At 43.1% G+C, this 27321-nt stretch overlaps 3 protein-coding genes across 7 annotated transcripts; 2 read left to right on the top strand and 1 right to left on the bottom strand.

Annotated features, from left to right (window-relative positions):
- Positions 1-1753: 1753 nt before the first annotated feature.
- Positions 1754-14099, bottom strand: fam168b (family with sequence similarity 168 member B). Of its 3 annotated transcripts, XM_010891177.5 has the most exons (7): positions 12516-12924; positions 11848-11942; positions 11613-11699; positions 10808-10950; positions 3526-3712; positions 3253-3376; positions 1754-3041 (listed from the first exon to the last, which is right to left on the bottom strand). In XM_010891177.5, exons 2-6 carry the CDS (start codon positions 11921-11923, stop codon positions 3267-3269), a joined length of 603 nt encoding a protein of 200 aa, XP_010889479.1. In that variant the 5' UTR covers positions 11924-11942; positions 12516-12924; the 3' UTR covers positions 1754-3041; positions 3253-3266. The 3 variants fall into 3 exon arrangements, with proteins under 3 accessions (XP_010889479.1, XP_034145216.1, XP_034145217.1); XM_034289325.1 differs by lacking the exons at positions 1754-3041; positions 12516-12924 and adding an exon at positions 14011-14099 and having other exon boundaries at positions 3260-3376; XM_034289326.1 differs by lacking the exon at positions 1754-3041 and having other exon boundaries at positions 3260-3376; positions 3526-3709; positions 12516-12926.
- fbxo45 (F-box protein 45) lies at positions 13651-16956 on the top strand. 2 transcript variants are annotated; one of them, XM_010891181.4, is made up of 3 exons: positions 13651-14175; positions 14696-15052; positions 15871-16956. In XM_010891181.4, the coding sequence occupies exons 1-3, from the start codon at positions 13858-13860 to the stop codon at positions 16054-16056; spliced, it is 861 nt and encodes a 286-aa protein (XP_010889483.1). In that variant the 5' UTR covers positions 13651-13857; the 3' UTR covers positions 16057-16956. The 2 variants fall into 2 exon arrangements, with proteins under 2 accessions (XP_010889483.1, XP_010889481.1); XM_010891179.4 differs by having other exon boundaries at positions 13652-14175; positions 15850-16956.
- A 1378-nt stretch (positions 16957-18334) lies between these two features.
- On the top strand, positions 18335-27008 carry nrros (negative regulator of reactive oxygen species). Of its 2 annotated transcripts, none has more exons than XM_010891176.5 (3): positions 18335-18468; positions 19231-19366; positions 23868-27008. In XM_010891176.5, the coding sequence occupies exons 2-3, from the start codon at positions 19244-19246 to the stop codon at positions 25845-25847; spliced, it is 2103 nt and encodes a 700-aa protein (XP_010889478.2). In that variant the 5' UTR covers positions 18335-18468; positions 19231-19243; the 3' UTR covers positions 25848-27008. The 2 variants fall into 2 exon arrangements, with proteins under 2 accessions (XP_010889478.2, XP_010889477.2); XM_010891175.3 differs by lacking the exon at positions 18335-18468 and adding an exon at positions 18475-18587.
- The last annotated feature ends 313 nt before the right edge of the window (positions 27009-27321 follow it).

Here is a 27321-nt window from a genome sequence, read left to right as displayed (position 1 = left end):
CAGAAGTCAGTACGCAGCCATATAACTGGGCAACGGGTTCAGACAGGGGTCTTTCTTCAGACCAAAGTGTTGATGGGGTCATCAAAGTTTCAAACCTGTTAAAATGTCTGTTTGGTTTTTTTGTTGCTACATAAGCCTTCTCAAACAAGCAGAGACCTAATGAACATTGAAGCTGGACATTCTGGTGTCTACTGGATGTCTCTCCAAAACTGATGTCTTTAGGTAGAGACAGCCTAGCTTACTGCTACAGTGAATTTCGCCATAAAAGCAGCACTTATCAAAGATTTTTTAAATGCTTTACTCTGAAAAGGTTTGGCAAATCGCCATTAAATCTTTAATGATTACAGTGCTTCCGGAAAGTATTCTGACCCCTTCACATAAATCAATACATACTGCCCCATAATGACCAATGGAAAACATGTTTTCAGAAATTTCTTGCTGCTTTATTAAAAACAAAAATACTTAAATATCTCATGTAGTCATATGAAAATGTAAGCATATCCCCTGGAAAGCTGTACATATTTCTACTTTTAATCTTCACTTTAAATGTATTGGTAGATTATGGTAAACTAATGAAATGAAACTGAAAAACAATACTTTGCAATCACTTTATTCATCAAAAAGAAATTATAAGTTTACCCCTAGCTTAAATAGCAAATTTTGGCCCCTTTGGTTGAAATAACAATGTAGCCGTTTCTTAAAACTCACTCACTTCCATCAACTGGAAAACATTTTTACACACTCTTCTTTATAGTATTGCTTCATCTATGTCATGCTTGAGGGCTTTTTGCATGCTTTTCAGCACAGCATTTGGATTGGAGTGAGATCTGGGCTTTTACTTGGCCGCTCCATAAGACCCAATTTCATTTTTTCTTGTTTTCTCGTGTGTTTTGGATCATTTTCCTGTCGCAAGATCCATGTTCACTTCAGCTTAGTGACAGATAACCTCACATTCTCAAAAATTTGGTTGTATAATTTTGTCATTAAAATGTATGATTTATGGTTTACTCAATGATGGCAAGTTGGCCAGGCCCTGAGGCAGGAAAGCAGCTCCAAACCATAATACCCCCGTCTTCCTCCTGTTTCTTTATGCAAATTTGCTATATTGGTTTTATTCATTTTAAAGGGGATGGTCACTTGTTTTTTCCCTAGGTGCATTTAGCTGAAGGGAGGGCAATCCATTTTAAGTTCAGAAAGATCCAGCTTTCTCCAGGTATCAATAAAAAATTATGCGCACTCCCTTTTGTAAAGTATTCAAATGACAGACTGAACCCAAGATCTAGTAAGAATATTTAAAAAATTTATAGGCTACCATAATTCTACATCACTAGACATCTTAGACATCAATCTATACCTTCACAATAAAACATCTACTTTGCCAAAGATATCTCGTAGGGATACATCTGGTGGACAACAAAACAATAACCTGACTAGAGTATAGCAGTGAGCCTCAAACAAATGCACACGTTACAACCAGCTCTGCATTATAGAGCCATAACGGTCAGCAGAAACAGCACATTAAGTGGGACAAAAACATAAAGGCAACAGGACTTAATGAAATAAAAAAATATAACAATGACAATTCTTATACTTTTATTTATTTTTGGTCTTTCTTGAAAATACAAAACCAAAACATTACAAAACAGTAACTGAGGTGGCTTAGGCAACATAGACGAGCGACTTGAAGACAATTACACATCGGTAAGTAATGGTGGAGCCTTGAGGTAACTAGCAAACAATGGCAATGTTTTGGCATCCTTAAAACAGAGCATTTCAATTAAAGGATTGAAATGTGTCTTCCAGTAGTGCTAACAAAATTACAAATCAATTTAATTGATCAAAATAAATCCATCAAAAAAAGTTTCAAACCTGTTAAAACGTCTCAGGTTAGCAGTTATTCTGAAGTCTGTAGTGCCTGGTGTTGTTAAACTCAAACTAATGACAGAAAGGAATCTGTTGAAATGTTCCAGTATGATACATACATTACAGCTGTATGTACAATGTACACTGTTGGCTTCAGTTTATGCTTTCAGCAAAATGAATCTTATACAAACACACTCGCATGCATACAAATTCTCTCGCTCAGTCACTCACTGTCAGTGAAACAGTCCAAATGGTTTGAACTACCCTCCATTAATGAAATGTCCTTGGTTATCTGTGATGGTGGAATAGATAAAATGTCATGATAGATTTGTTGTATTTAGCTGTAGTGCTTTAATGACTCTCAGGTCAATGACAATGTAACACAAGGAAAAGAAAATAAGCAATGTAAAACTGTTGGGACTCAGTATGGGTTCACAACATCTTTCATGGGCAAAGAAATTGAAGAATGATTTAGTGTTGGAATGGATATCAGACATCTTGTCACAAGAGGCACAAAACTCAAAATCGCCGCCTTCCCCAAAATACAAAAATTGCTGACAGACAAATGCTGACACAGCATCACCCAAAGAAATAATAGCATTCTAGTCACCAAAAACAAGCAATGAAAACTAACCTTTGTTCAGCACTGCTTTGTGTGTTAAAATTAAGTTACTTCTTGGTATGAAATAAACATTTTACTTTTAATGTTTGACATTAAGACATGGCATTGGTGATTCAAAGTAATTTTTTAGTTCCTTTGGATTTTTGCTTCTTGATGACTTCGCATCAGTCAAGGGCAAATATAATGCTATATATACACACACATGCATTCAACTTGATAGATACCAAAATAAAAACAAATTCAAACTCCCTTTTCACCACTTATTAGTTAGCTATAAAAATTGCAAGACAGTCCACCGTCACGTTTGCGTGGAGACTGCCATCAGACTTAAGATATGCAGCAGTGAGTAAAGAATTCTGGGATAGCATTATTCCAAACAGGAAGTCAGGAGTGGGAAGATTCTCCTCATCCTGTTCTGAGCAGACCTGTTTTGTAGTTGGGCTTCAGATTCACATTATGCTTGGAAGGAAGAACAGCTGGTAGGAGATACTGGCGTTCTCATCACCAGCTGTAGAATACTGGATTGGAGTGTGAATGCATATCTACAGTCTTACACCTGAAGAAAGAAACAGACAAAACACTGACTAAATAAACTGTTGTACTTTTGGTTTTAGTATATATATAAGGTATTTCTACGGACAGGCAGCAACTGTTTCGATGGTTTCACATTTATATGTATTCCAAGTGTCAGTGGCCTGTGTTTCTCCAGGAACACTGACCACAGAGACCATGAAGGACATGATGTGAAGAGTGCACTCAGTACTCACTGTGCCACATCACCTCACCACTGGGGGGGCACATAGCTGTAGGTGGGCGTGCCTGGGTGTCGGTACGTAGGCATAGAGACTTGATGCGGGGCGAGGGGGGTTGGGGAGTGTGTCAACAGGGTTCCTGGAGGTGTTAAAAAGGCAATAAAAACAACAAAATAGATCCTTGTCAAAGACGTACATACTGCGTTGAGACAATTATATTTGAGGGTAAAAAAAAAAAAAAAGGGAAAAGAATCAATAAAAAAAAAGATATATCTGAACTGCACTCACCGGCTGACATGGCCATGGTTGTCCCTGCGACCATGCCCATGGCGATGCCGTTGTGGGGACGAGGCTGGTGGTGCATGGGCGGGGCATACATGGCTGCTGGCATTCCATTGGGCTGGACTACTGTAGTGTGATGAATGACATGGGGCGGAGCTGCATACAGCGGCTGTGTGTAATAAGTGCCTTGCTGCTAAGGGAGAAGAGCTTAGGTCAGTGCCACATTCAGTAAAATATGTAGGCTATTTGGTACTAGGCAGACACGGTTGCACTCAGTTTTCCCTACATACTGTTATTTTTCTCATAACAATGCAGCTATAGCATTTCCAGTGATATGGCATAGTAGGCTGGAAGGGTAGCTCCTGGATTATTTACCCAAGACACCAACACACCCCATTATTATCATTAGTCCTTTTGCAGCTAATATTAATTCTGAATTCTTAATCTGTCTGTGTGGAAATATCCGGTTTTAAGCCAAGTAGAGGCAAGAAGGCCTCTAGCATTCCCAAACAGGATGCCACATACATAATGTAACTTTGAATGGAGGAACCTCGTGCAGAGCCTATGAAAATGACCCATCTCCTGCCCTTGAGAAACAAGGCTAAACATTAAAGTAGATGCCATCACCACTACATGGGCTTTGCATAACCAGCGAATTACTGAACATCAAAGCACATCCTCAGTTCCAGTCGACACAAAGTGTACAGATCTGAACAGACAATCGAATGCTAATGGCTAAACCTGTCGACCAGAAGGGCCATTTAAGGTGTAATCACATAAGAATGACGAATCAAACAATCTGAGGACTTTTCTCCGGAGGTGAAAAGAAAAATAAACTACAAAGAACTTCCCCTTATATCTCAGTTTTGTGTAACTTTGTAATATGTTAAACCTCTGTGGAAACCTGTCTGATATTTTTGGGATGACCCAGAGGCTCCCTTTGAACCAGACAACCTACTGTTACATTATCCTGGTAGTTTAAGAGGCGCTGAAAAGATTACGCAAGCCCCAGAAAAAACTAATTCATTCAGTGTCTCATTTTAGAAAGAACAATTAATTCTGATGTTGTGAAACATTTTATAATACCTGGCAGCTTTTCCCCTCTATTACGGAACATTCAGAATTGTCAATTCATTCTAAATTATACCTATGATGCGATTATCTCTTGCATATAGTCCGCGGCCTCATGTGCCTGCCCTTTTTTCTGAGACATAGAAGGTAGGAAACAATGTGTGTACTCATGAATAAAGCTATGAATCAGGGATGAGATTGACTGACAAGGAAAAACTGTATTTGGCAAAACTGATGCAACACTAATCTAGTAGGAATATAATGCCTGATGAGGGCACATATCTAAAATTAAAGTGCAAAATGTAGAAATGGCACAAACATTTTATAGTGTGGGTGCTACTGTAGCCGTTTGCCGAACCAGGTTGGAGAAGGACATTCGTGACTTGGCTCGAGCACCACAGAAGGCGCCGAAACCCTCAACGACAGAACTGTACAGCGGCATATCTGCAGCTCTACACAGCCCTTGCTTTTGTAATTTCTTTAGCCCAATCAGACTACAGTTAAGGGCTCCTTGAATGCATTGGGGAGACGAGGTTGTGTTGTATCTTTGCGTTCATGTACTACTCCTAAGACATTGATACTGGGGTGATGTTGGTGAAGATGTGTCAACATGATTGAGGTGTTATCAGCTGCGCGGGCTACTTAAATCAAGCAGTTGAGACAAACGGTTAATGTTTCATCAACACCTCTCTGTCCATCACTGTTGTTTCATACTGAAATTCCAAAATGCTCCCAAAACTGAGATTTAAACAAAGCTGGAGGAATCTATAATGTCGTTTTATCAATACCACCACTCACCATTGTAGTACTACAGTAGCGGATCCTCCTCGATTTAGTTCGTAAAGCACCAACAATTATCATCATTTTGATTAAAGTGGAGGCATTCAACCGTGTTGCAAATGGGAAAATAGTATTACATTTTTATGCACAGATTTGGGTTTAAGTGCGATCTAAAGAGACCCACCCAACCATATGGTACGTTAACAAATACGTGTACTGCCACATCCCTAACGTAACAGGTCCTTCTCGGGCTCGAACCCGGGTCCTCAGGATGGGAGTTGGGTGCTCTAGCAAGGAGACATGGGTCCTAGCATCTGTCGCTAGAGTAGGCTAAAACACATGGGTCCTAGCATCTGTCGCTAGAGGAGGCTAAAACACATGGGCCCTAGCATCTGTCGCTAGAGTAGGCTAAAACACATGGGCCCTAGCATCTGTCGCTAGAGTAGGCTAAAACACATGGGCCCTAGCATCTGTCGCTAGAGTAGGCTAAAACACATGGGCCCTAGCATCTGTCGCTAGAGTAGGCTAAAACACATGGGCCCTAGCATCTGTCGCTAGAGTAGGCTAAAACACATGGGCCCTAGCATCTGTCGCTAGAGTAGGCTAAAACACATGGGCCCTAGCATCTGTCGCTAGGGTAGGCTAAAACACATGGGCCCTAGCATCTGTCGCTAGGGTAGGCTAAAACACATGGGCCCTAGCATCTGTCGCTAGGGTAGGCTAAAACACATGGGCCCTAGCATCTGTCGCTAGAGAGCCTCTTAAGGCGTGAGGTTTGCATTCACTGCACAGCACTGTACTCGCTGGCCTCTGTTACATAAGGCATGGTAAGAGAAGATTTAGAAGAGGATTTTTCCTTCATACATCAAACAGCCTTTTCATGCAATCTCACATGAAATTTCATGAAATGTAAAGCAGGAAAAAAAAAAATCATTACGTGCACACCATGAAGCTTTCTAAACTGTATGCACCATTATCAACAACTGGGCAACAAAATATAGAGCTGTACAGAAGTGTTGGATAATTAGCTAGTTATGTATATACAACCCCATTATACAGAAACAATACGCAACTTCTACCATACTTTTCAATGACACATGTGACTGACAGTCACAAAGTCAGTGACTATATCCCATAATAACTGGGAGAGAGATGAAATGGAATTTTAAGTCTAATTACTGAAAGGTTAATGTATAGATTCTCAGATTTTAATGACATTTGCACACATATTGGCTTCACCACTTAAAAACAAAAACAATTTATATAGCCTTTATATAGGCTATTCCCTGTATTCCAGGGCATCTAAAGTATTGGGACAGATTAATATAATGGACTGATTATTATAATTTATTTGGTCACATATCTCATTGCACAAATAATTCAGAATTTATGGAAGCAAGTCACAGATTTTCCACCAATTTCTACAGTTTGACATTGTGGTCAAGCACCCAGTATCATGAGCGTAGTAGTGGAATGCACACACATACTCATTGTGGCGGTGGTGTATAATATTGCCTGGGCCCATTTTGCATTGTGTGCCGTATCTACAGTAGTTTTGTTAGTTTAACTAGTAGATGACTGTTTCACTCATTGGCTATTAGCTGTCCAAAAAGGTTTATGAACATTCATTACAATTTAGGTAACTGCACTACATAATTACACACTGATAAAACCTACACAAACACAGAAATCCATCTATCCATCAAAATATAACTAAGAAACAGCTGTTGTATAAGGCCGCTGGACGACATTTTATTTTTCTAGTCAATCACTCAACCACTCCTCCATGAACTGCCACCTTAACGTGGTGGAGGGGTTTGAGTACCCGAGTGACCCTAGGAGCTATGTTGTCTGGGGTTATATGCCCCTGGTAGGGTCTCCCAAGGCAAACAGGTCCTAGGCGACGGGTCAGACTAAGAGCGGTTCAAAACACCCCTTAATGATGAATAATTATTTGAGTTCCGTGACGTCGCCCGGTATGGCGCAGCCGGGGCCCCACCCTGGAGCCAGGCCCGGGGTTGGGGCTCGCACGCGAGCGCCTGGTGGCCGGGCCTTTCCCCATGGGGCCCGGCCGGGCATAGCCCGAAGGAGCGACGTGGGGCCGCCTTCCCGTGGGCTCACCACCCACAGGAGGGACCATAAGGGGTCGGTGCGTAGAGGATCGGGCGGCAGTCGAAGGCAGGGGCCTAGGCAACCCGATCCCTGGACACGGAAACTAGCTCTAGGGACGTGGAACGTCACATCGCTGGCGGGGAAGGAGCCTGAGATAGTGCGTGAGGTTGAGAGGTTCCGACTGGAGGTAGTTGGAATCACCTCTACGCACGGCTTGGGCTCTGGAACCACACTCCTTGAGAGAGGATGGACTCTTCACCACTCTGGAGTTGCCCATGGTGAGAGGCGGCGGGCTGGTGTGGGTTTGCTTATAGCTCCCCAGCTCTGCCGCCATGTGTTGGAGTTTACCCCGGTGAACGAGAGGGTCGTTTCCCTGCGCCTTCGGGTCGGGGATAGGTCTCTCACTGTTGTTTGTGCCTATGGGCCGAACGGCAGTGCAGAGTACCCGACCTTCTTGGAGTCTCTGGGAGGGGTGCTGGAAAGTGCTCCAACTGGGGACTCTATCGTTCTACTGGGGGACTTCAACGCCCACGTGGGCAACGACAGTGACACCTGGAGGGGTGTGATTGGGAGGAACGGCCCCCCTGATCTGAACCCGAGTGGTGTTCAGTTATTGGACTTCTGTGCTAGTCACAGTTTGTCCATAACGAACACCATGTTCAAGCATAAGGGTGTCCATCAGTGCACATGGCACCAGGACACCCTAGGCCGCAGGTCGATGAATGACTTTGTTGTCGTTTCATCTGACCTGCGGCCGTATGTCTTGGACACTCGGGTGAAGAGAGGGGCGGAGCTGTCAACTGATCACCACCTGGTGGTGAGCTGGATCCGATGGCGGGGGAGGAAGCTGGACAGACTCGGCAGGCCCAAGCGGACTGTAAGGGTCTGCTGGGAACGTCTGGCCGAGTCTCCTGTCAGAGAGATCTTTAACTCCCACCTCCGACAGAGCTTCGACTGGATCCCGAGGGAGGCTGGAGATATTGAGTCCGAGTGGACCATGTTCTCCACCGCCATTGTCGAAGCGGCCGTTCGGAGCTGTGGACGTAAGGTCTCCGGTGCCTGTCGAGGCGGCAATCCCCGAACCCGGTGGTGGACACCGGAAGTAAGGGATGCCGTCAAGCTGAAGAAGGAGTCCTATCAGGCCTGGTTGGCTTGTGGGACTCCTGAGGCAGCTGACGGGTACCGACAGGCCAAGCGGACTGCAGCCCGGGTGGTTGTGGAGGCAAAAACTTGGGCCTGGGAGGAGTTCGGTGAGGCCATGGAGAAGGACTATCGGCTGGCCTCGAAGAGATTCTGGCAAACCGTCCGGCGCCTCAGGAGAGGGAAACAGTGCCCTACCAACGCTGTTTACAGTAGAGGTGGCCAGCTGTTGACCTCAACTGGGGATGTCGTCGGGCGGTGGAAGGAGTACTTCGAGGATCTCCTCAATCCCGCCGTCACATCTTCCATTGAGGAAGCAGAGGATGAGGGCTCAGAGGTGGACTCGTCCATCACCCGGGCTGAAGTCACCGAGGTGGTCAAGAAACTCCTCGGTGGCAAGGCACCGGGGGTGGATGAGATCCGCCCTGAGTACCTCAAGTCTCTGGATGTTGTGGGGCTGTCTTGGTTGACACGCCTGTGCAACATCGCGTGGCGGTCGGGGACAGTGCCTTTGGGATGGCAGACCGGGGTGGTGGTCCCTCTTTTTAAGAAGGGGGACCGGAGGGTGTGTTCCAACTACAGGGGGATCACACTTCTCAGCCTCCCCGGGAAAGTCTATGCCAGGGTTCTGGAGAGGAGAATACGGCCGATAGTAGAACCTCGGATTCAGGAGGAACAGTGTGGTTTTCGTCCGGGCCGTGGAACACTGGACCAACTCTATACCCTCTACGGGGTGTTGGAGGGTTCATGGGAGTTTGCCCAACCAATCCACATGTGTTTTGTGGATTTGGAGAAGGCATTCGACTGTGTCCCTCGCGGCATCCTGTGGAGAGTGCTTCGGGAATATGGGGTCCTGGGTCCTTTGCTAAGGGCTGTCAGGTCCCTGTACGACCGAAGCAGGAGCTTGGTCCGCATTGCCGGCAGTAAGTCAGACTTGTTCCCAGTGCATGTTGGACTCCGGCAGGGCTGCCCTTTGTCACCGGTTCTGTTCATAATTTTTATGGACAGAATTTCTAGGCGCAGCCAGGGGCCGGAGGGTGTCAGGTTTGGGGACCACACGATTTCGTCTCTGCTCTTTGCGGATGATGTTGTCGTGTTGGCCTCTTCAAACCAGGACCTTCAGCATGCGCTGGGACGGTTTGCAGCCGAGTGTGAAGCGGTGGGGATGAGAATCAGTACCTCCAAATCTGAGGCCATGGTCCTCAGTCGGAAAAGGGTGGCTTGCTCACTTCAGGTTGGTGGAGAGTGCCTCAAGTGGAGGAGTTTAAGTATCTAGGGGTCTTGTTCACGAGTGAGGGAAGGATGGAACGGGAGATTGACAGACGGATCGGTGCAGCTTCTGCAGTAATGCGGTCGATGTATCGGTCTGTCGTGGTGAAGAAAGAGCTGAGCCGCAAGGCGAAGCTCTCGATTTACCAGTCAATCTACGTTCCTACTCTCACCTATGGTCATGAGCTTTGGGTCATGACCGAAAGGACAAGATCCCGGATACAGGCGGCCGAAATGAGCTTTCTCCGCAGGGTGGCTGGGCGTTCCCTTAGAGATAGGGTGAGAAGCTCGGTCACCCGGGAGGAGCTCGGAGTAGAGCCGCTGCTCCTCCACATCGAGAGGGGTCAGCTGAGGTGGCTTGGGCATCTGTTTCGGATGCCTCCGGAACGCCTTCCAGGGAAGGTGTTCCGGTCCCGTCCCACCGGGAGGAGACCCCGGGGAAGACCTAGGACACGCTGGAGGGACTATGTCTCCCGGCTGGCCTGGGAACGCCTCGGTGTCCCCCCGGAAGAGCTGGAGGAAGTGTCTGGGGAGAGGGAAGTCTGGGCATCCCTGCTTAGACTGCTGCCCCCGCGACCCGGCCCCGGATGAAGCGGAAGAAGATGATGATGATGATGATGATGATGATCACTCAACCAAGTGCCTGACCAAACCACCAGCTCAGGTCTATCTAAACCATGCAAGACGGCAGTTCTCATTTTAGAGGAGTGAGGCAGCAGAAGAGAAACCAAGACGATGCATCAAAAGGTACAATACCTTCCAGCTTTTTCGACCCCAGTTTACGCCTGAAGAAACACATATCTGATACACGCCACAGCAGAAAAAAAGTTATTTTACATCCAGATTACTTCAGATTACTGGGGTAGATCAAACACATTGCAGTAGGGTCTGAACATTGACCAACACACAGACATACCGGAGCATAGGGGTTCTGTTGGGGGTAGGGGCTCCTCACGGGGTAGACGGCCGCTGGGTAGGGGTTGGGTGATGAGGAGTAGGGTGGGACTGCCCCCGTGGTGGGGGAGCAAGACATTTTAAAAGGAGTGCCCGGAGCGTAACCTAAATCAGAGGGTTGCAGAGACATTACATTTAAACACTTTACATTACATTCGTGTGATTTAGCAGTTTATCTGTACAGAGTCCCACTTGAAATGTTACCCAATATGCACGTGCCATTGCTCTACCAACTTAAGTTACATGAAACATGCAAATATAGACAAACAAAACAATTGATGCTTCAGGTCTGGCATTTGTCCTGTTCCTTGTAAAGGGACAGTCCATTGTCCTCACGGCCTGCACAACACAAGAGACGGCACGACACAGAAAGTGGACGGTAAAATATATGTAGCCGTAAAAGATGAGGACAGGCAAAAATGTCTGCCTCTTCGACAGCCCTGAATTCATAATCGTCTCTCCTGAGAGCTGTATGGTTCTGCATGTTCAGCTAAAGCAAACGTGATGAAACAATGGTGCAAGTACCAGTCACGAAGCAGCAGCCTGTAACGCCAGCACAGTAACGATCTACTACTGTATACAACAATGCACCTGTTATCCCATTTACGTATCGGCTTCAGACCACTACGAGTTAATATGACTCAAATCCGGTCAGGATATAACCGTGAGTCATCCTCCCTGCCCAAACTATATTGGTTGTATGTGGCTCAGCGTGTAAGCAAGACTTTGGTTGACGGTTTGTGAAGTCGGAGAATGCGCTACTGTACCTGTGGGGAAGGCCGGCTGGTTGGCCCCAGGGTGATACATGCTGGGAGTGTACGCAGGTGCGGCTGCATACCCCACAGGAAATCCAGCTGTGGAATAAGGTCATATAAGTCCGGTGACCAGAAGGTCAGAAGATCAAACAAACATTTTTAAATGACTGCATGGGTGTTATAAATTAAACACAGGGAGGTGGATTACATGTTTTAATCCATTACATGCTGGTTAAATTCTGTTTACCTGGGTATCCGACTAAATTCCCTTTGGGGTTAGCATAGGGGACCCCTGTTGGTGCAGGGCTGTACACTGGGTTCATAATGCACAACTTTCAGGCACTACAACAAAAAGACAAGAAACATTGTGCGAATTGTTACCGATAAAAGCCTCGTATTTTTATTGATTGGCTACGTAGTAAGCTAGCAGCCTAACGTTAGCTAGATTAATCTATACTCGAGTAAATAATACTTATCCATCATGTGGGGCCGTTCCGCATGCGGTGATAACGTTTAACGTAATGGGACCCTTGATCGTAGGAGTAAGTTAGCTAAATTGACACTGTTTCATCGATAAGCTAATTGTTAATATCGAACGAAATGCATAACGCTGCCTTCTATATTTTGACCGTTACGTTTTTTTCTCCTTAATCCCAACAGAGCATGCAAAGTAGCTCCTTAACATTAAACATTAGTTTATCAATGAGCGCTGCAGTAGCTCCACAACAACAAGGCCGGGCCGCTGCTGCCTGGTGGCATTGCGTTGGGGTTTCACTCAGCATCTCTCTCCTCCTTGTACTACTGTTTGTCCCAGTCACCTTTCTTCAACCACCGCAGTCTTTGCTAATCTTCGCAACAGGTTTTTTATAATAGATATCAACTGTAATCTCGGGCCTAGTTGTGAATATTACTTACGGTTATAATTTCACAGTTTCTCACTGCTGCTCGGCTGTTTACTTTTGGTTATCGTAGCTAATGTTGCTCTCACTGGCTCTGGTTGACGCTGTTCTTTTCTGCTTTAACAAAGATTATGTAGGCTATAATATTGATAAGATAGTCGAATTACTACTCTAACAATGGAAATACATGTCCGGGAAGATGGAAGCAAGCGGAAAGAGGTGAGACCATTCTAGCCAAGAGGTAAGAGGTAGAAAACAGACACAACAGTCGTTTTTCAAGTCGTTTCAAGATAGCCACATTCGTCTAATTATATCCGTACATTTGTAACAACCCTAACATCACTAAACTTTTATGTTAACAAATAACCCTGGCATAATTTGAAACTCAACTATCGCGCTTGGACAGATTTTCAATGGAGATAATCCTCTCCCTTTGCTTTTCCTCTCTGGCTTTGCTCAGTGCGCACAAAATATATCGAGAAATTTGCGTCACTTCCGAATTCCCCCAGAGTATAACCACATATTGTAGAATAAGAAGATGGGCAATAAGTGCTTCTTCTGTGAAAGTGATTATATTTAATACGTATCCATCCATATCGTCGATCATTTCAATGGAATTCAAGATTAATCTAAATAATGAAAAGCGCTGTATAAATGTATTCAATTGTTATTATTGATAATTAGAAGTTCAAGAAAATGCGGTCATGTAAGATGTACAAAAGTGTATTTGTGTATTAACTATAATTATTTTATTAAATGCTAAAAAAGCATAATGTTAATTGACTTTTATTAAGCTATACATTTATTAAGATATTACATTTTATTAAGCTATAAATTATTATATATTATATGAACTTTTTTTAAAATTATTACCCAACAAAAGGCTCCTAACAGGGGAATAAGTGGGAGTTACAAATCATTGGGATCTCGTCATTATATTCAACATCTCTGCTGTGGATCAGCTGAGCGCGCAGTATAGCGGAGAAAGGTCCTAACAGGAGCACAAAATTAAATCAAACATATTGTAATTGTCAATACTTAATTTTAGTTATAATGTTCTCTTTGTGCCTTGGTTTATAAAAAAAAATGTCTGTTAATAAATATCTAATTTATAATGAATTATTAATGCACGCATTGTTATTGACGTAGAAACGTTTCCGGGACCTTCACTGGATTTTACATTCCGCTTCCCCCTTTACCAACCGGGCTAGGTCCTTCGAATTATATCCATAACAATATCACCGACGTTTTTTTTTGGGGATTAGTATTGTTAGTATATGGTTTGATTTAACGATTTTTATTTGGGAATTTGTCCTGTAATAAACAGTTTATTGGTTGGACTCTTCAATTAGACAAATATGTCGGCTGCGGCCGCCGGAGGGGCGTCCTCTTGCATCGGCGCCGCCGCTGCCAGTTCTAGTTCAGCCGGGAACTCCTATGTGGCAGCGGGCGGAGGTGTGGGAATAGCAGGCAGGCTACCAAGTCGGGTTCTGGAGCATGTGTTTTCCTACCTGGACTTGAATGATCTAATGCGGTGCTCCTTGGTTTGCTGGCACTGGAACAACTGTCTTGCGGACGAAAACAGCGAGGTGTGGCGGAGTCTTTGCGCTCGCTCTCTCAGTGAAGAGGCACTGCGCTCTGACATACTCTGCAATCTGCCAACCTACAAGGGAAAGGTAGCTAACTAGTAAAGCTAACGTTTGTTTACTTCTTGAAGAATACTGTATAGCTGTGGTCACTGACTTTGATTTCAATCCAGAGGATACGTAATGATAAAACGTTACACACACACACACACACACACACACACACACACACACACACACACACACACACAAACAAACAAACACACACGTCACGTACAGTACACACTGGCTATCTGCCTAAATAATACTAATCAATGTCGAATATGGCAGCATGAGTCACCCTGTCATTCACAGACTAGCCTAGCTGTCTATACAAACTTCCTGATATTTTTATGTACAAAACTACATTTCATAAGTACTCTGGAATGAATATTTTCTGCACAATTGCTGGTTGCTATATTTGATCACTGGTTGCTATATTTTCATTCTGATCTTAATCAATCTTGACTGGTAGTTATTTAATTCTAAGAGATGCACAGACATATTTGATGAATATCTTTGCTCTTCTCTTGATAATTCTAACATGTGTTTGCACAAACCTGTCCTTCAGCTCAAGTCCTACCAGCATGCGCTGAGTTCTCATGACTGCTCACGCAACGTGTACGTTAAGAAAAACGGCTTCACCCTACACCGCAACCCCATTGCCCAGAGCACCGACGGAGCCCGTGGAAAAATCGGCTTCTCAGAGGGACGCCATGCCTGGGAGATCTGGTGGGAAGGGCCACTGGGGACCGTGGCGGTGATTGGCATTGCCACCAAGCGCGCGGCCATGCAATGCCAGGGATACGTGGCCCTCCTGGGTAGCGACGACCAAAGCTGGGGCTGGAACCTGGTAGATAACAACCTACTCCACAATGGGGAGGTCAACGGGAACTTCCCCCAGTGCAACAACGCACCCAAGTACCAGGTAGGTTTTCTGTGTGTCCCTTGATTTCTATTAATTGGTGAACAAAGTGGCAAAACACACTCACAAACATTTAGAAAGAGTAAACAGAGCTTAACAGCCAGTTCTGGAAGTACATCACAAAATTATCTTCATGCATGCAAGAAAGGTTATATTGAAGCTCTAATAAAAAAATTTTTGGTTTATAACCCATTATAATAAAGCTATAATTAGCATTGCCAGTTCAGCCAGGAAACTCAAGTGATGTCGGATCCCTCCTATCACAATATCGCAAATTAGATGTCATACCTGTCTATTTAACTGTCAGGTTGCTACTCCGTCTGATATGCCGATGGTCATGCTAGCAATCGCATGCAAACTCACCCAACACCACTGCCTCCACCTGTGTGGTTCTGTTTCTTGTTCGTGGGGGGATTAGTACTGCGCACCTTGCTCTTTGCCTGTGGGGATTGCTGTTAATAATATTTTGGGGGTGTTATTTTTTGGTAGTATTGCACACGATCATGTGATGGCAGTGAGTTACCCAAGAGGAGCAGAACCTAATGCCAAGACATTACATGTACTTTGCTGTGCATAGTTTTCCAATAAATGGTTAAACTAATATGTGGCGTTTTTATTCTTAACTTGTTTAAATAATTAAAAAATATATATTTTTGGGATGATTTAGGTCTGTGCTGTATATTGCATGTCATTTTAAATCACAGATTATCATCTCATATCAGTACACTTGTATTATGTTGCTTTCAAGTGAACATATTCCATGTATGTTAGTTGTTACTTATTGTCATATTACTTTCTAGTGTAATGGTGTCCGTCCACAGATCGGGGAGAGGATACGAGTGATTCTGGATATGGATGACAAGACGCTGGCCTTTGAGAGAGGCTTTGAGTTTCTGGGAGTGGCCTTCCGGGGTCTGCCTAAAGCCTGCCTCTTCCCGGCGGTCTCAGCTGTCTATGGCAACACAGAGGTGACCATGGTCTATCTGGGCAAGCCTCTGGATGGCTAGCACTGCCAAAAGAGCCACATCAGAGTTGGTGTACAGAGGATAATGACTTTGATGGTGGACACAGAGAGAACTGTAACTAACATTCCATACCCACAGGAATGGAACCTAAATATTGGCATTGGACAGGGGTGATCATTGATGGACAGGAGTGATCGTTGATGGACAGGAGTGATCATTGATGGACAGGAGTGATCATTGATGGACAGGAGTGATCATTGATGGGCCAGAGGGAAGGAAAGCGGGGGACTGGGGGTTGTTTAAAGGCGGTTCTGTCTCAAAATGGAAGTTATCCACTTCAGCTGCTGAACTATTTTATTTACAGTACAGGAGGACTTATTTTATGAAGTAATAACACTGCTAAATCCTGGAAATGCGGTTGGTTGAATGTTCCTTTAAGGCCAAACCAAATATGAACCGTGGCAAATATGTGAAGACACAAAAAAAATCATCATCATGATTATAAGGTATATGACAATGTATATTTGGCAATGTAAGCTGTCACATGTCCAGAGCACAAGTGTAACTGCCATGGATGGAGAAACAACGGGACATGGAATTAACCCATGCCAAAATGACGCAGCTTGATTGACCTTTGACCCTTTCATATGACTTCATACAGTGTGGGGCACCTGACTTCTGCCAACTTACAATTAATGCCAAGAAAGACTGCTTCATAGGCAAAGCTAACCATGCGCATGCATTGCATTATAACAGAAATGTTCTTATCCACTGTATAGATGAGAGGAGATGACACTACCATCGGTTCAATGCTACTCTGCATACATTTTAATGACAGTAGTATTTGTTGTAGTATTTCATTATATTTATTTCTAGGTTTTAATCTGTGGTACTATTGAATAGGTCAACAAACCTTCAAATAAAATCTACCTGGTGCCAGTTTGTCACTGAATGTTATAAGGTGCTTCCACAAGAGGGCAATCATTGCCTCTTAAGCCTTTTATGAAATAAGAATCACCCACTGAAAGGGAAATCATTGAATTACCTTCTTAATTGAAAGACACATTTTATTTAGTTATACTGGATTTTGTCTTACTCTGCACTTATAAAGAGTAGAGTTGGTGGGGTGAGTTAAATAATCCTATGTGTTAGTTAACCATAATTCTGTATCAGTTAATCAAGCTTTCTGTGTGTTAATCACATGAAAGCTTAGCATGGCAGTGGTGTTCAAATCCAGTGCCACATGCACACACATTTTAGCCCAAAATGTCCCTTTTTTTATAGAATTATCCTGGTTGAACCGTAATTTGAGGACGTATAATGAAATCTTTTCACTCACCCACCTTTGAAGAGAGTGTGAGGAATTTATGGGCATAGTTGTATTGTTATTGGGGTATTGAAGGAAAAGCGGTCCAGGCCTATTGTTTGAAGTGAAGCTAAGGAAAGTAAATGCTGTTTATATCCAACTGGGCCTGAAGCTGGCTTCAGCTGCTAATCACTCAATCAAAGTCAGAAGAGTGAGATGAGAACATAGCATTAAAACAGGAAGGAAACCTCTACAGATCTGCCCAGCAATGCCAGCTCCAACACTTCCTGATTCTAATTCCCTATTCTAATTACAGAACTGTTGGAAAACACGACATGACGCGTGTGTGTGCAATGCATGCGTGTTTATGATCACAGGAATGACAATTCCAGTTTGTTCAGTGTCAGGCTTCTATGTCAAGACCACAACCTTATAGGCTACTTAAAAAAAAAAAGTTTGTTTCTCCTACAGCAGGACATTTGTTTCAATGTATAAATGCCTCCATAACGTTCAAGTGTCAAAGTAGCTGAACTAATTGCCAATAAACCTTCACTGTTGGCTGTTGCACCAGTGAAAACTAGGCTTGCAGCGTTAGGCAGGAAGGGTGTGAGCGTTGAGTGGTTTCCTCTTTATAGTATCTTATGATCAAAAAGTAGAGGAGAGCAAGGGGTGAGAAGGGCGTTTTCTCTGTAGGTTTTCGTGGTGTAAAAGAGAAGCCTACACATACACACGTTTTCGTGTGGTTAGCTGGGTGCAAACACACCAGGCGTTTTGTAAGTGAGAACGGTTTGAAAGTGCTGTGTTTAATCCTATCTTGTACGATATAAAAACCAATGGGCATTTGATATAAGCCATTATCAACTGCAAATAACGTTATGCATTCATACCGATGGGCTCTGTGCACTAAGTACTAAGTGTAGCTTCTCTCAATATGTATGATCGCAGTTGTCCATGTGACTTTGGTTTCCGTTGCTCGCCTGCTTCCGCAAATACTAAAAGCAATGCTCCGCTTTGAACAGAGCACACACCACCCCACATAGAAGAGAACTGACTGACCAACCAATGCTGGATGCTGCATCGCGCAAACCAGAGATATGGTCAGGAGCTCAACCGTCAGTGGCTTGAAGGACCCATACCTAACCACCAGTGTAAGTAGATGATGCGCGGTGCACTGGTTCTACGGGTGTCTTCAATCTACAGCGCAACAACTAACGATGCAATCTATGGACGTCCTCAGTGCAACCGGCGCTCCTGACAGTACCTGCTTGTATGCATCAAAACCGAAAATGTGTTAATAATAATAATACGTTCAATGACTTGTGTTATTTCATGTTAGGTATGTTAATTGAGTGTATAGCAGAGTTTTATGAATATTTTATTGATTATTTGTCATATTTTTAGCATCATTTTTGATTTATTTACTTTTTGCTGAAAAAGCAATGGGCTGGATTCAAACCCATGCTGCAGCTGTACTTAAACGCCGGTGACACTTGCTTCAGGCTAGTCTTAGCCTAGTTCGGGGTCCCTCATCTCACGGCAAAACCTTTTAGTGGCTCTTGTCTTGACGTCCGTTCATTTTCTGCAAATGTTTTGTAATGATGAGGAAAATATATTTTGCAGCGTTAAAACACATTCGGTGCAGTTCTGCTTGTTTTGCCATGGGGCAGAGGGAAAGGCGCTGTTTTATAGCAAGCCATGCCAATCTTTTGAAAGATGACTACGTATAGTAACAACTAAAAGTAACAGAGTGACTGACATAATGGGAAAAACTAGTGATAAATAAACAGATCTTGAAATTGCAGCTGGTGTATTCTGTTGTTCTTCCTTCCAAACATAGATATGTACGGTTAGTCTCAGATGGCTGGAGCTAGCCCAGAAATAACCTCCCTTCTTAATCTTTCTCACCACAGTGAGGATGTTAAGATGCCCATCTACGGCCTGCCTTCTACTCTGCTCTATCTCTCCCTCTGGCCCCTGTGGAGCTTTATGATGCCAGTCCTTTGCCACCCCCACCACAGCCACCACTGGGCCAGCTGCTGCACACTGGTAAAAACCACACTTGCCTTGGCAGAGGTTGTGAGGTCTGAAATAGCTACCCGTTCTGGCCCACACTGGCATTTGACTAGATCTCCATGCGGAGAATCCCGATTTCTGAAGAAAAAAACACTGTTGTAGTCACACAGGGTCTGATAAGCAGGGACGAACTGGCACTATAAAACGGCCCTTTGCCTTTAACCTGAACCAGACCGACACCTCGTGTCAGTGCTTTCAAGTCCCAGCTTAGAGTAGTTTTTAAGGTCACATTAAGATATTTACCAGACTCTGAGCAGGGATTAAAATCCAGTAATAACATTTTCCTCAGCTGTAGTCATGCTCATTGGTGTTGTTGGATCACATTTTGCTATGATAAAATGTTTGATATGATTTTCATCTGCCGTGATCCGTCACTTTGCCTTGTATACTATTTTGGTTGAATATGTTTTTAAGTTGGTTAAATATGTTTAATAAAGTGATAGGTATATTGCACTGAATCATACAATTTCAATATTTAAAGCAACAAATTACAACCAATACTACAAGTAACATCCTATGTTTTGGGGTAAAAACATGTACATGTTTTAAGTGATTCATATTAACACAAAGTAAGTTCAGGGAAAATTCTCTGTGATTCATTTTATTCAGTAATCTTGTGTTGAGGTTTTCATAAATTTACTGACAACCTTTGGAAGGTATTGTTGAGTAAAGTGCTCAATCTTCCTGCAGTAAGTAGGCAGTGAATTGCAACTGTGGAAGTGTAGTAATTTCATTGAATGTAAATTTTTCTGTCAGTTCTATATCCTATATCATGATCCATCACGCCTCATCACACAACAAGCTGCCTAATACAACCACAGTCACTTCCAAAATGATTGCCACCCTTGATTAAATGATATCACTGAAACATTTCTGCAAGTGGTTCTTCATCGAACCCAAGCATACATCAAAAACTAGAAAGAATTGTTAAACTGATTGCTGAAACACAATTTTGCAATGGCCATCACAGTCTCTAGACTTGAGTCTCAGTGAAAACCTCTGGTTTGAATCAAAGAAGGCCCTTCATGAGCACCGACCAAAGGAAATCAAAGAGGAAGAACTCTGCTTAGAAGGCTAGCATACCGGATACCTGTTAACGTTGAGACTGCTGTTTTGCGGGTAATATTAGGACCTGTGAGACATCTGTTCCTAAAACGAGACACCCTAATATATTTGTCCTTTTGCTCAGTTGTGCGCCGGGGCCTCCCACTCCTCTTTCTATTCTGGTTAGAGACAGTTTGTGCTGTTCTGTGAAGGGATTATTAAACATGGTTGTACAATTTCTTGGCAATTTCTTGCAAGAAATAGTCTTCATTTCTCAGAACAAAAATAGAGTGATGAGATTCAGAAGAAAGTTATTTGTTTCTGGCAATTTTGAGCCTGTAATCGAACCCACAAACACTGATGCTGAAGATACCGAACTAGTCTAAAGAAGGACAGTTTTATTGTGTCTTTAATCAGCAGAACAGTTTTCAGCTGTGCTAACATAATTACAAAAGGGTTTTCTGATGATCAGTTAACCTTTTAAAATTATAAACTTGGATTAGCAAACACAATGTGCCATTAGAACACAGGAGTAATGTTTGCTGATAATGGGCCTCTGAACGCCTATGTAGATATTCGATTGAAAATCTGCCGTTTCCAGTTGCCATAGTTATTTTCAACAAAAACAGTGTCCACACTGTATTTCTGATCAGTTTGATGTTATTTTAATGGACAAAAATGTGCTTTCCTTTTAAAAACAAGGAAATATCTAAGTGACCCCAAACGGTAATGTGTATATATACACTCTGTATATTTGTTTTATATCTAAATATATATATTTTCTGTTGACCATTATATTAACACTCATCACACCAAATAAACACCTCTAAATTATTTTGCATGCTTTGCATGCTTAGCAGGCTTAGGCATTAAGTCACCTGCCAAAACTGGTGCATAGAATGTTTGAAGGACATCATTTTCAACTAAAACAAAGTTAACATGAAGATATACCTACTTGACACAAATTTTTAAACATTGTGATATTGCCCTTTATAGCGATTTTTGTTCTGCATTGAGATATTACGCTTAAATCGTTAATAAACATTATGTGCCTGTCAGAAGCTATGTTGGGATAATTGGGATGAATGTTTTGACTGAAAATAGCTCATAAAAATGTAACCCATAAAAATTTGCATACAAATGGCTCCAATCTAAGCACTTGCTGATCCACTCAAATCATATGGGCCCAGGTGAATAGTCTCATGAACATTAGTGCATGATTCGCAAACACTGTGGTTCTCAGCGAAAGGTGTGAAAATTATCTTGTTCACATTTTCATGAGAAATGTAACACTCCGGTTTCAGAGGGGAAGACATATAATAAATTACCACAACAGATAGATACATGGCTGATCATGGAAACATGGTCACACACACATCCTTCATACCGTTGAATTGTTGCAGTATACACCATTTAAAAGATAACAAAAATATTTGAAATGTTACTGCTAAAGTACCCGAATAATCAGGCAAATAATATATTTGTCGCGGGATGGTGGAATAAAACAAAACAGGAAACCAAAGTCAAGGTATTCCATCTTTTTATGTGTATTTATTTCCAATGATTGAAACTAGAACAAACAAACAAAGCAGATAACAGGCACAAAATCACAAAAGAAATAGTCCAAACTGTGGGGGAATGTAAAACAACAAAGGTAGTAAGCAACGAATCCATGGTGCCTGTTCCTCAGGATCTCCTCCTTGGCCATCACGTTCATTATCTCTGCCAGCTCTGCCTCGCTTTCCTGATTGCTGGCACCTCCTTTATAGGGGACAGGGAGAGAGACGGTTAACCTCACAACTGTTCCCTGTTATCCCTGATTCCCCTTTACACACACACCAGGCAGGGCTGTTGCCGGGACCAAAGTTTCGCCTGCAGACAGTTCTGTCACATTACATATGAAATATATTTTTATTGGATACAGTGGGGAGAACAAGTATTTGATACACTGCCGATTTTGCAGGTTTTCCTACTTACAAAGCACGTAGAGGTCTGTCATTTTTATTGTAATTTATTTTAAGCATGTAAATCCAGAAAATCCCATTGTATGCTTTTAAAATAATTAATGTGCATTTTATTGCATGACATAAGTATTTGATCACCTACCAACCAGTGAGAATTCCGGCTCTCACAGACATGTTAGTTTGTCTTTAAGAAGCCCTCGTGTTCTCCACTCATTACCTGTATTAACTGCACCTGTTTGAACTCGTTACCTGTATAAAAGACACCTGTCCACACAGTCAGTCAAACAGACTTCAACCTCTCCACATTTGCCAAGACCAGAGAGCTGTGTAAGGACATCAGGGATAAAATTGTAGACCTGCACAAGCCTGGGATGGCCTGCAGCTTGGTGAAAAGGCAACAACTGTTGGTGCAATTATTAGAAAATGGAAGAAGTTCAAGATGACGGTCAATCTCCCTCGGTCTGGGGCTCCATGCAAGATCTCACCTCGTGGGGCATCAATGATCATGAGGAAGGTGAGGGATCAGCCCAGAACTACACGGCAGGACCTGGTCAATGACCTGAAGAGAGCTGGGACTACAGTCTCAAAGAAAACCATTAGTAACACACTACGCCCTCATGGATTAAAATCCTGCAGCGCCCGTCTGAAGTTTGCCAATGACCATCTGAATGATCCAGAGGAGGAATGGGAGAAGGTCATGTGGTCTGATGAGACAAAAATATAGTTTTTGTTCTAAACTCCACTCCCCATGTTTGGAGGAAGAAGAAGAATGAGTACAACCCCAAGAACACCATCCCAACCGTGAAGCATGGAGGTGGAAACATCATTCTTTGGGGATGCTTTTCTGCAAAGGGGACAGGACGACTGCACCGTATTGAGGGGAGGATGGATGGGGCCAAGTATCGTGAGATCTTGACCAACAACCTCCTTCCCTCAGTAAGAGCATTGAAGATGGGTCGTGGCTGGGTCTTCCAGCATGACAACGACCCGAAACACACAGCCAGGGCAACTGTGGCCTAGCCAGTCTCCAGACCTGAACCCAATAGAAAATCTTTGGAGGGAGCTGAAAGTCTGTATTGCCCAGCCACAGCCCCGAAACCTGAAGGATCTGGAGGAGGTCTGTATGGAGGAGTGGGCCAAAATCCCTGCTGCAATGTGTGCAAACCTGGTCAAGAACTACAGAAAACGTATGATCTCTGTAATTACAAAAAAAGGTTTCTGTATCAAATATTAAGTTCTGCTTTTCTGATGTATCAAATACTTATGTCATGCAATAAAATGCAAATTAATTACTTAAAAATCATACAATTTGTTTTAGATTCCGTCACTCACAGTTGAAGAGTACCTATGATAGAAATTACAGACTTCTAAATGCTTTGTAAGCGGGAAAACCTGCAAAATCGTCTGTGTATCAAATACTTGTTCTGCATATGCACATACACTTAATTTTCTTTTTTTTTTTTCAGACTCAAAAGACTGCTCTCTGTAGTAAAAGTGGGTGTTCATCTGTACCTCAAGACCTACCTGACAACATAGAGGAACTCCACCTGAACCACAACTACATAGAAACTCTACAGGACTACTCCCTCTCCCGCTACACTTCCCTACGTACTCTAAGTTGTGCAGACAACCGCTTGGAGATCTTGGGCTCAAAGGTCTTCCAGAACTCACCCCAACTTGAGAGCCTCAATCTAGCTGCCAATAAACTTCACATTAGCTACCAGCAAAGTAGTCTGGCACTGGCAACAGTGTCTAGACTCAAGGTTTTGGATCTGTCAGAAAACCAGCTGACGGACGAAATGGTCACCATCCTCCTCCAGAACCTGACGTCCCTAGAGTACCTTAACCTCTCCAGGAACGTGATGCAGAGGCTGGATGAAACCTCCTTCAATGGCCTCCACCAGCTCAGGGAGCTGGACCTGCAGAGGAACATACTGTTTGAGATCGACCACGCCTTTGACCACCTATACAAGCTTCAGAGACTTAACCTGGCCTACAACTACCTGTCTTGCCTTGTAGACTTCCACATGACCCAGCTGGTGGTTCTGAACGCCAGTCACAATGCCATTGAGTGGTTCATAGCCAACCAGGACATCCAGGAAACCTTCCAGCTAGAGACTTTAGATCTCACGGACAACAACATCTTCTTCTTCCCCTTCTTGCCCACCCACAGCCGACTTAGGAACCTACATCTGTCCCAGAACACGGTGAGCTTCTACGAACACCTGGCAGACAACGCTTCCTACCCCAGCTGGACCACCAGCGTCCAGTTCTACAACCTAAAGGGCAATGTGAGCAATGTCACTGCTCAGCTGTGGGACGAGAGTCTGCATGGGCACATCTCCTCTCTAGAAGTGTTGGATCTGAGTGTTAATCAGGTGGGCTACTTCCCTCAGGGGTTCATCAGTAAAATGCCAAACCTGGCCAGACTCAGGATGCAGACAAACTGCCTCAAGGTCTTGAATTTGACTCAGGAAAAGCTGCCCAGCACATTGTATGAGTTGGATGTGAGCAATAATATGTTGGAAGAGGTCCATGCTGACCAAGATCATTTGAGGGAGCTAGCCAACCTGAGCTACCTTAACCTGAGCCAGAATTACCTGCAGAGTCTACCTTCTAGGCTGTTCTCCTCCCTCACCAGCCTTAGCTCTGTAGATATCAGCTTCAACAGAATTGGCATATGCCTCCTTCAGGATATAGGCAGGACCAGGAGAAAGGTGGGACCATGGAGTGACCAATCAGACTGTCTTGTTTGGAGAAACATCAACTCTCTTAAACATCTCCACCTATCAGGGTGCAACCTTGGGAAGGTGCCATGGTCAGCATTCATAGGGACACCCCTTACACACCTTGAGCTGTCCAACAACCCAGAACTCATTATCGAGCCCAGATCAGTAGCAGAACTCAGCAGAACTTTACACTATCTAGGATTAGGAAACACAGGCCTGAGAGACTTTGACTTTTCTTCGTTCAAACACTTGAAGTCTTTGAACATTGCAAGAAACTCTCTTACTCAGCTTCCTGCTTCACTGCTAACGTTGGAACTCAGGCTGCTGGACTTGCGGGAAAACAAACTGACCACAGTACCCTCGGGACAGGCTAGAAAATTAGCCTTAAAACTCAAGACAGTTTTTCTTAGTGGAAACACTTTTAACTGCTGTCAATTGGACTGGTACAGAATGTTTGAGAAGGCGGAAGCCATGAACATCATGGACCTTTCAGATATTTCATGTCAGGATCGTACAAAAAGGACACACAGAGTGGTGCTTTTAGACTCTCTAATATGTGATGGAAGTGAGGAAGAGTCTGTGTACTGGTACATCTTGCTGGTTCTTGTACCTGTACTTTGCCTGTTTGGGATTTCTGCAATCTTTGTGCTGACCTTCAGGCCCAGACTGCTTCCTAAGACCATTAAAAAGAAATGCTGGAAGCCCACTTCATACTGAACCTATAAGTACTTTCATGTACATGGAAAAAAGGCAAATGTGAAGTCGTGTTACATTTGTGTAATGTTGTGTGCATATTAATACAATTCAAAGGAGGAAATAAAAGGTTCTTTACAAAATAATTGAGTTTAGGTCAGTAATGAAATGTTTCTCATATTTATAAACCATGAAACAGAGCCCCATGGTGTGAAGTTGTGTTAGCCACTGCATTGTGCATGTATGTAAATGAATATTTTCTAGGAAGCAGAATGGCTTGGGCACATGTATAAGGGAGAATGTCTTTATCTTTGACTGTTGTGGCGATGAGACATGGCCATAATAATGAATTGGACATTAATAAAAAATTGTGAAAAAATAACATAAGACAACCATATCCTGTTAAAATTTACCAGATGTGATAAAATTGTTCTTGTTATAACGTTAAAATGTTAGAATGTTAGAATGTCTCATCCACGCGCTGGATCTTGTTTCCTTGTTATACGATAGGGCAATGTGTTCACTGTGCCTGCTTCTGGTGGTCTAAAGTGAGAATGTGGCTATATTCATTGTGTTTTGTGGGGTGTTGGTGTGTCCGCGTATGTATATGTATGTGTTTGTGAGCCTGCTGTGTGTTGTTTGCGCAGACGTCTTGTGATGAAAACTGTTGCTATAACCGGCAGAGGAAACATGAAATTTCCTGTTTTGTTGTGCAGCAACTGCCCAGTCAAATACCACAGAAAGGAAGAGTTGGTGGTTTTAACAAGTCATTCACTATGTAAGTTGCAGCTTTGGCCAGTGAGACCGCATATAGGTTGATCTCCAGTATCCACTAATTTTCCTTTGGGTGGTAGAATGTTAGTATGAAAGTGGGCTGGAACAAACCTGCCTATGTCATGGTGGTCCTACATACAGATCTATTTTCAGTTACACTGGTTATATATTTACTTACTGAGTTTAAAAATGAATGTCACTATGCTCCATGAACAATTGTTCATGTGAGCACAATCAACATACAATACCTGGTGAAAGAAAACTTTGAAGAAGATGTTTGGTGAGTCATGGATCAACTGAAGCCAATCTAACAAAGAACAGCCTACAGGATAACTGCCCCAGAACATACAGCTCTGGAAAAAATTAAGAGACCACTGCCCCTTTTTATTTCCTTTTCAAAAAAAATTCAGAGACCACTGGAAATTGAACACTTCTGTTACTCACTCAAAACTTTCCTTTTCAACTTTTTTGGAAAGGAAAGAAAAATGTAGTGGTCTCTTAATTTTTTTCAGAGCAGTATATACACCTTCGAAAGAATTAACAGCCTGTTATCGTTCAAAGTACACACATACATGCTCAGTGGCATTGGACTTTACTGCAGCAATGAAACACATTGTGAGTATTCTGTAAACAGAATCAAAGACAGTAAGAAACAGCACTATCCTTTATCTTCAGGTTCCCTTGTCCGTTTTTTTATCTGTGTACCTTTAACTTATCTAGTCTA

Source organism: Esox lucius, chromosome 21 (assembly GCF_011004845.1).
Source record: "Esox lucius isolate fEsoLuc1 chromosome 21, fEsoLuc1.pri, whole genome shotgun sequence".
NCBI lineage: Eukaryota > Metazoa > Chordata > Actinopteri > Esociformes > Esocidae > Esox > Esox lucius.
This window is presented reverse-complemented; position numbering and strand designations above follow the sequence as displayed.

What these genes read in the sequence shown, in the direction of transcription:
- fam168b (XM_034289325.1), bottom strand. Translation starts at nt 11,923, where the DNA reads ATGAACCCAGTGTACAGCCCTGCACCAACAGGGGTCCCCTATGCTAAC. An exon ending in CCAGCCGGCCTTCCCCACAG is followed by an intron (nt 10,951 to 11,612) that starts GTACAGTAGCGC and finishes CCTCTGATTTAG; the next exon opens with GTTACGCTCCGGGCACTCCT. An exon ending in AACCATGGCCATGTCAGCCG is followed by an intron (nt 3,377 to 3,525) that starts GTGAGTGCAGTT and finishes TAACACCTCCAG; the next exon opens with GAACCCTGTTGACACACTCC.
- fbxo45 (XM_010891179.4), top strand. Translation starts at nt 13,858, where the DNA reads ATGTCGGCTGCGGCCGCCGGAGGGGCGTCCTCTTGCATCGGCGCCGCC. An exon ending in TGCCAACCTACAAGGGAAAG is followed by an intron (nt 14,176 to 14,695) that starts GTAGCTAACTAG and finishes CCTGTCCTTCAG; the next exon opens with CTCAAGTCCTACCAGCATGC. An exon ending in ACAACGCACCCAAGTACCAG is followed by an intron (nt 15,053 to 15,849) that starts GTAGGTTTTCTG and finishes ATTACTTTCTAG; the next exon opens with TGTAATGGTGTCCGTCCACA.
- nrros (XM_010891175.3), top strand. Translation starts at nt 18,535, where the DNA reads ATGCAATCTATGGACGTCCTCAGTGCAACCGGCGCTCCTGACAGTACC. An exon ending in GCTCCTGACAGTACCTGCTT is followed by an intron (nt 18,588 to 19,230) that starts GTATGCATCAAA and finishes TTCTCACCACAG; the next exon opens with TGAGGATGTTAAGATGCCCA. An exon ending in GGGCCAGCTGCTGCACACTG is followed by an intron (nt 19,367 to 23,867) that starts GTAAAAACCACA and finishes TTTTTTTTTCAG; the next exon opens with ACTCAAAAGACTGCTCTCTG.